General features: G+C 41.4%; 1 protein-coding gene across 1 annotated transcript in view; it reads left to right on the top strand.

Moving 5' to 3' along the window:
- The first annotated feature begins 4,866 nt into the window (after positions 1 to 4,866).
- LOC132869326 (sterile alpha motif domain-containing protein 5-like) overlaps positions 4,867 to 14,194 on the top strand; it is a 76,942-nt gene continuing 67,614 nt past the window's right edge. The window contains exon 1 of the mRNA XM_060902673.1: positions 4,867 to 5,709. Within this exon, the coding sequence (XP_060758656.1) occupies positions 5,272 to 5,709 (438 nt within the window). The 5' untranslated portion in view covers positions 4,867 to 5,271. The remainder of the gene's footprint in view (positions 5,710 to 14,194) is intronic.

Here is a 14,194-nt window from a genome sequence, read left to right on the forward strand (position 1 = left end):
GACCCACCTTCTCTTGAGATTCAGTTCATGGGCAGATGTCCTGACATTTTCCTTTAGAATTCACTGGTATAATAATTCAGAATTAATTTTTCCATCTATGATGGCAAGCTGTCCTGGTCCAGATGCAGCAAAACAGGCCCAAACCATGTTTCACAGATGGGATAAGGTTCTTATGCTGGAATTCAGTGTTTTCCTTTTTCCAAACATAACGATTCTCATTTAAACCAAAAAATTATATTTTGGTCTCATCCGTCCACAAAACATTTTTCTGATAGCTTTCTGGCTTGTCCACGTGATCTTTAGCAAACTGCAAATGAGCAGCAATGATTTTTTTGGAGAGCAGTGGCTTTCTCCTTGCAACCTTGCCATGCACACCATTGTTGTTCAGTGTTCTCCTGATGGTGGACTCATAAACATTAACATTAGCCAATGTGAGAGAGGCCTTCAGTTGCTTAGAAGTTACCCTGGGGTCTTTTGTGACCTCACCGACTATGACATGCCTTGCTCTTGGAGTGATCTTTGTTGGTCGACCACTCCTGGGGAGGGTAACAATGATCTTGAATTTCCTCCATTTGTACACAATCTGTCTGACTGTGGATTAGTGGAGGCCAAACTCTTTAGAGATGGCTTTGTAACCTTTCATCAACAACACTTTTTCTGAGGTCCTCAGAAATCTCCTTTGTTCGTGCCATGATACACTTCCACAAACATGTATTTTGAAGATCAGACTTTGATAGATCCCTGATATTTAATTAAAACAGGGAGCCCACTCACACCTGACTGTCATTGCATTGATTGAAAACACCTGACACCATTTCACCTTCAAATTAACTACTATTCCTAGAGGTTCACATACTTTTGCCACTCACATATATGTAATATTGGATCATTTTCCTCAATAAATAAATGGCCAAGTATAATATTTTTGTCTCATTTGTTTAACTGGGTTCTCTTTATCTACTTTTAGGACTTGTGTGAAAATCTGATGATGTTTTAGGTCATATTTATGCAGAAATATAGAAAATTCTAAAGGGTTCACAAACTTTCAAGCACCACTGTATCCATAATCATAACACATAACACAAATTTCTGAGGTTTTATTTGTTTGTTTACAGAAAGCAATAATGATTATAATTGTTCCTATAGTTGTTTGGAGAGGAACTACATATGGGTGTGGTGGTCAGGTGTCCACAAATAAAGGCCATATAGTGTAACTTGGAACTATTTGAGACCAACAGTAAATAAAAAAAGAGCCAAGTTACTTCTTCACGAACGTTGAAAGAGCATCTCAATTGGTTCTCTTCATGAAGCTAGTTAAAAGAAGGCCAAAATTATATTAAGATGTCAAGGTAAGATGCAGTTACTTAAACAATATTGGAATGCCACTTGTCCAATGGAACAATAAAAATTAATATGGAACTAATAAAAATATAGAATAAAATATTAGAGTTATTAACATAAGGACGTTTTGACGTCTTTTCTATTATTAAAATGGTCTTCCATAAGGAAGACAAAAAAGTTAAGGAAATATAAAGATAAGTGATCTGGTATAACTGTAGATGACATCAAGCCATGCCCTAATGTTAAGAGAAGCAACTTTGGGACCAAAAGTTCACTGGTTCAATTCCTTGGACCAGGAGGCATGGCTGAAGTGCCCTTGAGCAAGGTATCTAACCCACAACTGCTCGGGGTATGTTGTTCATCACTCTGGATAAGGTTATATATGATTAACTGAATATAAATCATAAGCTAAACTCAATTTAAATACCTAAGTGCTGAACTGCTGTCAAGTAGCATGAAAATAAGTCAGTATACTCTCAACATTAATGTCTGCACATCTCAGCAATTAGCACACACACTCTCAGAATAAACTGTCAGAGGTCTACAAAGGTTCTACAGGAACCTTTGGGGACTTGATTTCATCATTTTCATGTGATGTGTGTATTTCTGTCTAGCACTAAAAGAAGTTTTGTCCCTTTAAAACCAGTGACAAAGTTCTTTGCACTGGTATCATCCAGAAAGAGCTAGTGAAAGGATACAAGGGCATTTTAAAGTTCTAACTAGTTATTTGTGACTGGGGGGGGGGATTTACAAATATGTGGTTTAGGACTCTGATCCTGTGTGTATGTGCCCTGTAGAAGGAATTATTTTTGCTATGATGAGGATACAAAAAAAAAAACACCACAGATGTTATCATTTTTAAAAGGCAGAATCAACCTTTAAACAATTTTTCGAGAAAACAACTCCAATGGATTAAAAAAACAAAACAAAACAAAAAAAGTTTCATAATAGAAGGAAATTACATAATATTAAATCCTGATAAATTTTTCTTTTCCTCTTAGTGCAGTAAACTTCCTGCAGGTGACTTCATAAGTTCTCATATCCATATCTTTATGAGTACAGTGTAGCGCTTGGTAGATTTCAAAAAGTAATGTTAAAATGAATGAAAGTCTCTCATCTCATCTCATCTCATTATCTCTAGCCGCTTTATCCTTCTACAGGGTCACAGGCAAGCTGGAGCCTATCCCAGCTGACTACGGGCGAAAGGCGGGGTACACCCTGGACAAGTCGCCAGGTCATCACAGGGCTGACACATAGACACAGACAACCATTCACACTCACACCTATGGTCAATTTAGAGTCACCAGTTAACCTAACCTGCATGTCTTTGGACTGTGGGGGAAACCGGAGCACCCGGAGGAAACCCACGCGGACACGGGGAGAACATGCAAACTCCACACAGAAAGGCCCTCGCCGGCCCCGTGGCTCGAACCCAGGACCTTCTTGCTGTGAGGCGACAGCGCTAACCACTACACCACCGTGCCGCCCTGAATGAAAGTCATCATCATCATATCTTGTCACGATAGTGCTTTATCCAGGAGATGGCGGTGTTGGTGACTTCTCTTAGGTCCACATCAGCGCAGTGAGGACCTAGTAGACAGTCCCGTAAGATGTGGTCCATCGTCTGTTCTTCGCCGCAGGGACATCTTGCATCTGTCGCAATACCCCAACGTGCCAGGTTCTTTGTTTTACCCACTTTACTCCTTGCCCGGTTCATTGTCACCCAGTCCTTGCGACTGAGAGAGCTTCCTGTTGGCAACTGGGGGACAAGTAGCAAACCTTCACGTGGTGTCCCTCGTTAATCTGGCATCGCCAGAGACCAATTGCTACAACACACGAAGAGTGCAAAACTTCAGGGGTGGTAAAAGGATAGACCCTCGGCCCTGACCATGGCTTCCTTTAAAGTCTGCACCGTCAACGCAGAAGGAATGTCCCAAGACAAATCAGTCCTCCTGTCGCAAATGAATGAAAGTGAAAATGCATTATCAACATTCATTAATCTTGTTTCTCACAATAATAGCTGGAAGACAATAAAATATGATTATGCAAGAATGCTTATAACCTGTATAAATATCTATAAATATAACCTGTATAAATATCTGTTATCTTATAGTGTATATATGTAAAGTTTCTTTGAGCTCTTCTTTTTCAAAGAAATGCCCTCTTAATTTTAGAGCCTAGGTTACTGATGTTAATTGACAGAATATGTTAAAGAATGTTAAAACTAATAATAGCCTTAGATTGTGGCCTTCCCAAAAATGCTGAATTTGAAGATTGACACCCCTGGTTTAGCTGTATATACGGTATGTACGCACATACATACATACATACATACATACATACATACATACATACATACATACATCGACAGATTCATTAATTACATGTACAGGATGATGCTGAGCTGCAGCAACACCTGCTGACCTTGTGGATGGCTGTGTAAAATGTAAACAAAACATAGGCGATGCTGGAACTTGCAGTTCTTCGTTCTGATATAAATATTATCTTTAGTCACCAAGCATTATTGTAAAAGATAAGACAAGCCACAATACCTTAAGATAATACTTTATTAATTCCAGTTGAAAATTCCTGTGTTACAGCAGCAGACAGGTGAAAATATACCAGCAGAAGAGTATTAAAATAAGTTAAACTACAAAATAACAACAACAAAAAAAACACAAAACAAAAAAACTGTAGCGAATATATACAGAGAATATACATGAAATGCAAAACAAGACAGCATATAACCATGTGCAGGTAATATCAGCTACACAAATGTACAAAATCTGGAGAGAATATATACACAGAAAATAATTATGTGCCACCCTGACATTTTGACTGCATCTCCAATCAAGACAGGTGAAATCATGCCCTGTTGGTACCCCTATTACTGAGAGAGAGGCTGCAGTGCTCGAGCTCCGTGTCCTGTCATGAGCGAAAGGGGGCGCACTACAACTGTGATACAACCATAAAAGCGCTCCAAAAATTCACTCGGGAATAAGCAGACAGGGACCCTTATAGGAAATAATGCCTTACCGTGAGAGCGCGTGGTGGACTTTTGTGCTCCGGAAACAGAAGGCAAAGTTTTCCCCAAGTCTGACCACACAAGACTTTACACAAACGAAGATTAGCTGTGCATATGCAACACTGTTTTTGACTGTGCAGCTGTCACGGATACACGCCGGTGTCGTGCGACCTCGCGCTGCACTTCGCATCAATCAGCGGCGGCGAGTCCCGAACCTACGCTCGCTCCTTTTTTTTTTCCAAAAGGAGACGGATTACAAGCTAAAATTAAAAACAAACAAACAAAGTTGGCAAATTGAAAGTCCTGGAAACGGAGGAGGAGGAACTGTCAGGAAACGGGAATGCAGTGCTGTTTTTTATTGGATGATTTGTGGCTGTGTAAGCAACACTTCAGCTGCTATTCGGTGTCACACCGTCAATAAAAACCAACAACAGTAATTGTGCAGCAGGTCAACGGTGAACTGGGAATGTCCCCAGAGCCAGTTTGGAGAAAAGAGGCGTACACCAGTTTTTCTCTGAAGACATTTAAATTGGATATTTGGGGATTTTTTTTTTTTGGAATACAATGAGTGGTGTTTCAAAGCGCATTTTGGATGTAACAAGCGTGGAGAAGAGAAAACATTAGCTTAGCTTGATATTTTCTCTCTCGTTCCCGTCGCTCATGGATATCTTATTTCCCTCGACTGGTATTTTTTCTTAGTTCAATTCCACAAGCGAAGGTATTTGGCAGCCTGTACACTGGCTGAAATATCGAAGAGAAAGTGCAAAACGTGAGCCCGACACCTTTGCGCGCGCGCGCACACACACATATACATGTAGCGCTGAGCTGCTCGTGTATATACCCCCGCCCCCTCAGGTAGCCTCCGAATTCAGGTTTGACTACACACCTTACATTTCTGTGACACAATGGTGAGCGCTGGCCCCAGCATCGTGTACGAGTGGCTGAAAACACTCCAGCTCTGCCAGTATGTCGAAGCGTTCGTAGATAATGGCTACGACGACTTGGAAGTTTGTAAACAGATTGGCGACCCTGACCTGGATGCCATCGGCGTGTTCATACCGCACCACAGACAACGGATTCACGATGCCGTGACAAGACTCAAAGACGAAGAAAAGCAAGCCGCTTCAGGGCTTTATTTCACTTTAGAGCCACTGATCCCGAGCTTGAGGGGATCCAGATCGTGGAAGGATCAAACTGGGAAAACATGCACGGGGTCATATAGGAACCTTGCGCCCCAGACCCAGGAGCTTCTGGTCTACCCGAAACTGAAGCTGAAGATCATGATCAGGGATAAACTCGTCAGGGATGGCATTAATCTGGCTAGGTCTCCGTATTCTAAAAAGGTAGGATTACTTTTTATTTCTGAAGAGTTGGAAACTTGTGGATGGCAAATGCATAAGTCCATGAACAAGTCTTTTTGTTACTTATACCACACTATACACAAACACGCCATCTGTCTACACACACACACACACACACACACACACACACACACACACAGACAGTCTATATATACACACACACAAACACACTATATATACACACACATATACACACTGTATATATGCGCACACACACACACACACACACACTGTATATATGCGCACACACACACACACACACACACTGTCATATATACAACCCCGATTCCAAAAAAAGTTGGGACAAAGTACAAATTGTAAATAAAAATGGAATGCAATAATTTACAAATCTCAAAAACTGATATTGTATTCACAATGGAACATACACAACATATCAAATGTCGAAAGTGAGACATTTTGAAATTTCATGCCAGATATTGGCTCATTTGAAATTTCATGACAGCAACACATCTCAAAAAAGTTGGGACGGGGCAATAAGAGGCTGGAAAAGTTAAAGGTACAAAAAAGGAACAGCTGGAGGACCAAATTGCAACTCATTAGGTCAACTGGCAATAGGTCATTAACATGACTGGGTATAAAAAGAGCATCTTGGAGTGGCAGCGGCTCTCAGAAGTAAAGATGGGAAGAGGATCACCAATCCCCCTAATTCTGCGCCGACAAATAGTGGAGCAATATCAGAAAGGAGTTCAACAGTGTAAAATTGCAAAGAGTTTGAACATATCATCATCTACAGTGCATAATATCATCAAAAGATTCAGAGAATCTGGAAGAATCTTTGGGTCAAGGGCGGAAAACCATACTGGGTGCCTGTGATCCTCGGGCCCTTAGACGGCACTGCATCACATACAGGCATGCTTCTGTATTGGAAATCACAAAATGGGCTCAGGAATATTTCCAGAGAACATTATCTGTGAACACAGTTCACCGTGCCATCCGTCGTTGCCAGCTAAAACTCTGTAGTTCAAAGAAGAAGCCGTATCTAAACATGATCCAGAAGCGCAGATGTCTTCTCTGGGCCAAGGCTAATTCAAAATAATAATAATAATAATAATAATAATACATCTGTTTTGTATAGCGCTTTTCATGGTACTCAAAGACGCTTTACAGGAGGTTCAAACATATATACACACACACACACACAGACAATAGTAGACAAAGAAAGAAAAATAAATAAAAAATAAAAAGTAAAAAAGTCCACCAAGTAGGGGTCAGGATGTAATTCCCGTGGTGTAGCAGCCACAGTCCCACCAAAAGGTGCACGAAAACAAGTCCCACATCTCCAGCACTGCCGCCGTGACGCCGTCAGCAACATCACTCAAACACCACCCCATGGATCCACAAAGCGAGCAGAGAAGCTCTGCCACGCAGAGCGCTGGTGTGTCCCAAACCGCCTGCACAGCTGCTGCGACACCACCGAGCAACATCGCTCGGAACATCACGCCAAGCATTAAAGCGCAGAGCGCTGGACAAGTAAAATGAGCAATGAGCTCACTGCAGTCCACAGCTGGGAGCGCAGGCATCGCCCACGGCGAACCAAGGCCTGGAGGGAACCGACGCCCAAAACTAGGTCCGGAGCTACCACACAACCGGTGGAGAAAACACTCAAACATCAAACTACACAAACACACAGAGAAAAAAAATAGAAAAATAAATAAAATAAAACAAAAAAAAGCTCCAGTGAGAAGCGGCAGCCAGAACGCGCACGACGTACTCTCAAACTGGAAAAAAAATGGACTGTGGTAAACTGGAAAACTGTTCTGTGGTCAGACGAATCAAAATTTGAAGTTCTTTATGGAAATCAGGGACGCCGTGTCATTTGGACTAAAGAGGAGAAGGATGACCGAAGTTGTTATCAGTGCTCAGTTCAGAAGCCTGCATCTCTGAGGCCATCCTTAAAAAAAAATCCGTTTCCTGTCCACCGGGTGAGCAAAAAAATTTTCAGTCGGGAGGGAGGGATTTATTTTTTTTTTATATATATGGATGGATAAGAAATCGCAATGCTGTGTTTGCTTTTTCTTTCAGTACTTTTTTATTACAAAAGCAGACACATTTAATAAAATATGAAAGTTTAATCAACTGAAACTTGTACAAAAACTTTAAGTTAGCATTTTAAATGATGACTGCAACATTTGCAAAACTTTTACAAAGGTACTTAAAATGTCTGACACACGGACTTTTTGTAGTTCTAAATCGACCGTTAGGCCTAGTTCGGATGAAATTACACTATTAAAATGATCACTGAATGATTTGTTTTTCTGAATCTTTACTATTTTGTTGTTCGCTAGAATACCATTTTGCGATTTTACACTTAAGCAAATGTTTGAAAACTCCGGATCTCCTTCCTTCATGGTGGCTGGCATTTTTTTTGTGCCGCACGGCGCATGCGCAGAGCTGATTCAATTCTATATTCTGCGCGGAATGCAGGGCTTTCCACAAGCGCCGGCTGCCGACTACACAATTAAGTCCAGCCGGCTACTTTAATGACTCTTATTTTTGTAGCCTACAGACTCTAAATATTAATTTTCGATTTTAATAAAATTAAATGTTTATCTAACAGACTGACATTATTGTCAAACTGAACCGCACTCATTTAAGTTGTGATTCGCGCTGTTTGTACCGATAATAACCACAAATTCCCCGCCGACTTCGTTGATCAAGGGAGAGTAACTCATCCGCGGCCCCGACATGCGGTGTGTGCGCACGCGCTCAGCGGAGGCAGTAGTGTGTCGGAGGGAACAGAAGCAGAGATAACGTTTATTTTGTCTCCGGTTAAACCAGTCTTCTCTCGTTCAACTAGGTGCTGGCATCAAAAGACACCGTTGGTTGTAAATGAAACCAAACTGAGTCGTTGGAGTGTATTTTCATACACAAATGGAGAAATGTTCGCTGAGTGTTTGTGTAGCCACCACTGCAGACCGTTGTCGTTGTTAATTCATAGCATGCTCAGCTGTGTGAATGTGTCATGCACCGAAAATAAGAGATTTAGAGTGCCTTGCAAAAGTATTCATACCCCTTGAACATGATTGTACAAGGGTTTTCTAATCATCCATTAGCCTTCTGAGGCAATGAGCAAACACATTGTACCATTAGAACACTGGAGTGATAGTTGTTGGAAATGGGCCTCTATACACCTATGTAGATATTGCACCAAAAACCAGACATTTGCAGCTAGACATTTACCACATTAGCAATGTATAGAGTGTATTTCTGATTAGTTTAAAGTGAACTTCATTGAAAAGAACAGTGCTTTTCTTTCAAAAATAAGGACATTTCAAAGTGACCCCAAACTTTTGAACGGTAGTGTGTGTGTATGTGTGTATATATATATATATATATATATATATATATATATATATATATATATATATATATACACATATATACACACGCGCACACATACATATATACACAAAATGGAATCATTTGCTGACAGCTCGGTCCCCCCCAGTTCAAAAATCCTATCTGTGCCCCTGCACACACACACTGTCTATATACAACCCGGATTCCAAAAAAGTTGGGACAAAGTACAAATTGTAAATAAAAAATGAATGCAATGATATGGAAGTTTCAAAGTTCCATATTTTATTCAGAATAGAACATAGATGACATATCAAATGTTTAAACTGAGAAAATGTATCATTTAAAGAGAAAAATTAGGTGATTTTAAATTTCATGACAACAACACCTCTCAAAAAATTTGGGACAAGGCCATGTTTACCACTGTGAGACATCCCCCTTTTCTCTTTACAACAGTCTGTAAACGTCTGGGGACTGAGGAGACAAGTTGCTCAAGTTTAGGGATAGGAATGTTAACCCATTCTTGTCTAATGTAGGATTCTAGTTGCTCAACTGTCTTAGGTCTTTTTTGTCGTATCTTTCGTTTTATGATGTGCCAAATGTTTTCTATGGGTGAAAGATCTGGACTGCAGGCTGGCCAGTTCAGTACCCGGACCCTTCTTCTACGCAGCCATGATGCTGTAATTGATGCAGTATGTGGTTTGGCATTGTCATGTTGGAAAATGCAAGGTCTTCCCTGGTCTTCGTCTGGATGGGAGCATATGTTGCTCTAGAACCTGGATATACCTTTCAGCATTGATGGTGTCTTTCCAGATGTGTAAGCTGCCCATGCCACACGCACTAATGCAACCCCAGGGCCTGAATTTGGGTGCGGGATTGCAGGGAATTGCGTATATTTTTTAAATTCCCGCACCTTTAATGATTCTAATGCGAGAGCTTCCCGCACACATTACTGCATTACCTGACAACGTCAATCTAATAACGGATCAGTGTGAATGTGCGACTACCTTCTGTTCTCAAGGTTACTTGAATTGAACCCTCCTTTTACTGACTGACCCACCTCTCCCCCTGTAGCCTACTCAGAAAAAAAACAGCAGACACAGACAGTTCACACACACGCGCAGACAGATACAACGCGTGCACTCTTCCTCTCTCGGACTTTCGCTGTAAAACAAACATGGACTGCTGGCTAAAACATACAAGTGCAGTGGCAGAAGTTTCCCCTGCTAAGAGGAAAACTCCTGAATCCGATGGTGGTAATAGCAGTGTGAGTGATACCGTTGAGAATACTGCTGAGAATACACAGGACGAGACAGCTAACGTTAACGTCGACTTTGCAAAGGGGAAGCGCAGAAACAACTTTCAGGCAACCTGGCTGAAAATATATCCTTGGCTCGAATTTAATGATGGTGAAATGAGCTGCTCGATTTGCAAAGCCCATAGCACTGCAATTTTTAAAATCAGATGTTTTAAGATGTCAACGTTAATTCGACATTCAAATGGCGTTTCCCATACCGCAGCAATGAAATGCAAGCCTGAGGCTAATTTAGCAAAGAATGCCATGGCTAATGCAATCGAAGTCGCCCAGTTACAGTGCGAGGAGGAAACAAAAGGCCTTCTAAAAACCGCATACTTTGTTACAGAGGTGGAAATGCCCAACTCAAAATTTAGCCCCTTAGTTAAATTTTTGAAGGAGATGGAGTGTCCCGCTTTCAAAAAACTGTCACCAGACAGTTATGGATCTTATGTGAATGAGAAGGGAGCAACAGAAATGCACCAGGCTATCACAGACACACTCAGAGAAGATCTTGATGCTGCTGTGCTAAAAAGTCCTGTGTTTGCCTTAATACTAGATGAGTCCACTGATATAAGTAACATGAAGTGACTTATTACATATGTGAGGTACATAAATGATGACAAGATTAAAACAGCATTGTTCAGGAACAGTGAAATTGTGGATGGAGGAGCAGATACCGTATTTGAGGATGTAAAGAAGTTGATGACAGAAAAGAAATTGGAAGGCAAAAAACTTGTAGCAGTCTGTACTGATGGAGCTGCAGTCATGACCGGCTGCTGCCAAGGAGTTATTAAGAAACTCAGAGATGAATTCAACTCTGCTTCGATGGGTACGTTGCACTGCTCATCGACTTTCTCTCGCGGCCAGTGATTCAGCCAGATGTGTGACAAATGTGAAAAAATTTCAAGAAGATTTAAAATCTATTTTTCTGTTTTTCAGTAACTCAGCTGTTAGGAGCAACAAGCTCCATGAATTGCAGAGACAGTTAGATGAGGCTGAACTGAACTTCACCAAGCCACATACAGTCAGGTGGCTCTCAGTCCACAATGCTGTGTCTGTGGTGTGTAGATCACTGAAATCTCTTAGAGATGTCCTGGAACACATGGCTGCATCCAATAACCAGGATGCTGACAAAGCCAAAGGTTTACTGAATTCTGTCAGGCAGTTCAATTTTGTTGCCCTCTGCCACACACTCAAAGATGTACTTGCGCATGTTGTCATCCTCTCTAAACATTTTCAAAGACAATATCTGGACTTCTCCACAGTCCAACCAATGGTTAAAGGTACCAAAGAGGCTCTGAGAGAAATAATAGTCCACCTGGCCCAGCAGAGCAGGAATTCTTTAGCTCTCTTGATGGCAACAAGTTTAAAGGAGACAAGCTTTTTGACCTCAACACTCAAAAGCCTGCCTTTGACAACATGAAGAGTTTTGGGGCACTTATTGATGAAATATTGGGGCACTTATTGATGAAATTGACAGAAGATTCCCTGCTGATGCACTCACTATTTTGTCATGGTTCACTGTTTTGGAACCGAAAAAAGCCATAGTGGCAAAGCGATCCTCTGAAAATGTTTCTCTTTATGGTGCAGAGAAACTTGAAAACCTCCTAGCACACTTTTCAACTGATGTAAGTGCAGATGAAGCTCGGTCAGAGTTCGCATTGCTTAAGCAAGTCATGGTTTCCAGCGATTTGTATGCTTCATTCTCCTTTCAACAATTTGCAGAGTCTGTGTTGCATGATCATGGTGGCATCTTCACTGAAATGGAGAAACTCATTAAGATGGCAATGGTCATGCCAGTTGCCAGTGTGTATGTGTGTGTGTGTGTATATATATATATATATATATATATATATATATATATATATATATATATATATATACACACACACACTACCGTTCAAAAGTTTGGGGTCACTTTGAAATTTCCTTATTTTTGAAAGAAAAGCTCTGTTCTTTTCAATGAAGATCACTTTAAACTAATCAGAAATACATTCTATACATTGCTAATATGGTAAATGACTATTCTAGCTGCAAATGTCTGTTTTTTGGTGCAATATCTACATGGGTGTATAGAAGCCCATTTCCAGCAACTATCACTCCAGTGTTCTAATGGTACAATGTGTTTGCTCATTGCCTCAGAAGGCTAATGGATGATTAGAAAACCCTTGTACAATCATGTTAGCACAGCTGAAAACAGTTTAGCTCTTTAGAGAAGCTATAAAACTGACCTTCCTTTGAGCAGATTGAGTTTCTGGGGCATCACATTTGTGGGGTTGATTAAATGCTCAAAATGGCCAGAAAAATGTCTCGACTATATTTTCTATTAATTTTACAACTTATGGTGGTAAATAAAAGCGTGACTTTTCATGGAAAACACAAAATTGTCTGGATGACCCCAAACTTTTGAACGGTAGTGTATTTACACGCACACGTGCACACAAACTATTAACACACATACACGCACACAAACTAAACACATGCACACAAACTATTTACACACACGCACGCAAACTATTTACACACGCACACACAAACTGTTTACACACAAACTACACACATGCTCACACGCTCACAAGCTGTTTACATGCACACGCGCACAAAATACTTACACGCACACAAACTATTGACATGCATGCAAACTATTTACGCACGCACAAACTACACACTACACACATACACACGTGTAAATAGTTTGTGCGTATGCACAAACTATTTACACGCGCACACGCTCACAAACTATTTACATGCACACAAACTATTTATACGCACACACAAACTACAGGCACAAACTATTTACACGCACACACACACAAACTATTTACATGTGCACAAGCATAGCAGGGTTCTCCACGAGGGGTTTTAGAGGGGCGGGCTGCCCCCCTTTCTGTGATTCCCGCCCCCGTTTAATTTCTGCTGCCCCTTTACAAAAGGAAGAGATGTCCCTTTGTTTTCTTTGTGACAGATAGCCTTTCTCTGTTGGAGTACCGACAAAGTACACTACAGAAAAAAAAAATTACATCACTGTGTTCAGGAGAGCCTTGTGGTGCTCAATGTGAAAGAATTTTGTGAATATCTCCTTCCGTTTTTGTGTAACTCCCCGTTGTTTGGAGGGAGCACTCTGAGGAAAAAGCGCGCTTTCTGTAGCCTGGGCGTCATCCTAAGCGTGACGCAACACGAGGACCTGTTGCGAGCTTAGTCTGGCCAGGCAAGCTATCTACAGCTCCTCCAAGCTCCCAAAAAATCGGGAGCCAATCAACTTTGAGCATCTCCAACGGCCCTGGGTAGAGGCGTGTTCAAGGCAGTGACGTAGTATAACTGCGACCGGAAGCCATAGATTGTTTACAGAATCTATGCCGGAAGCGCTTCATTCACTAGAAACATTACGAACATGGAGCAAGTTCTCATTGAAAACGGAGCAAAGAGCAGCCCTGGAGGTATTTATTGAAAGGAAGGACGTTTTCGCCTTGTTCCCGACCGACTTCGGTAAGAGTTTAATCTACCAGTTAGCCCTGTCGCGTCACATACGTCAGAAGAAAGAGTGATGTGATTGGTTTAAGCTTCATCACAGTCTTTTCTGGCTTCGACCAGTAGCAAACTGAGGCATTTCAGGGAGGCGGGTCAACCACGCACTTTGGGAAACGGTTGGGCTTAATATCTTTGCCAGACCAAATGCTCGCAGAGCTTTGAAGTCGCGTTAGCCAGACTACGCTTTCTGTGTGATACTCTGTCTGTGCTCGCAGCGCGCGGGTGGGGGAGGGGCTGCTCGCTCTCTCACACACACACAGGAGGGAGGGGCTGCTCCCTCTCAGAGAGACACAGGCTTGTAGCCTCATGGCAAATCATACATTC

This window comes from Neoarius graeffei, chromosome 2 (assembly GCF_027579695.1).
Source record: "Neoarius graeffei isolate fNeoGra1 chromosome 2, fNeoGra1.pri, whole genome shotgun sequence".
Taxonomy (NCBI): Eukaryota; Metazoa; Chordata; class Actinopteri; order Siluriformes; family Ariidae; genus Neoarius; species Neoarius graeffei.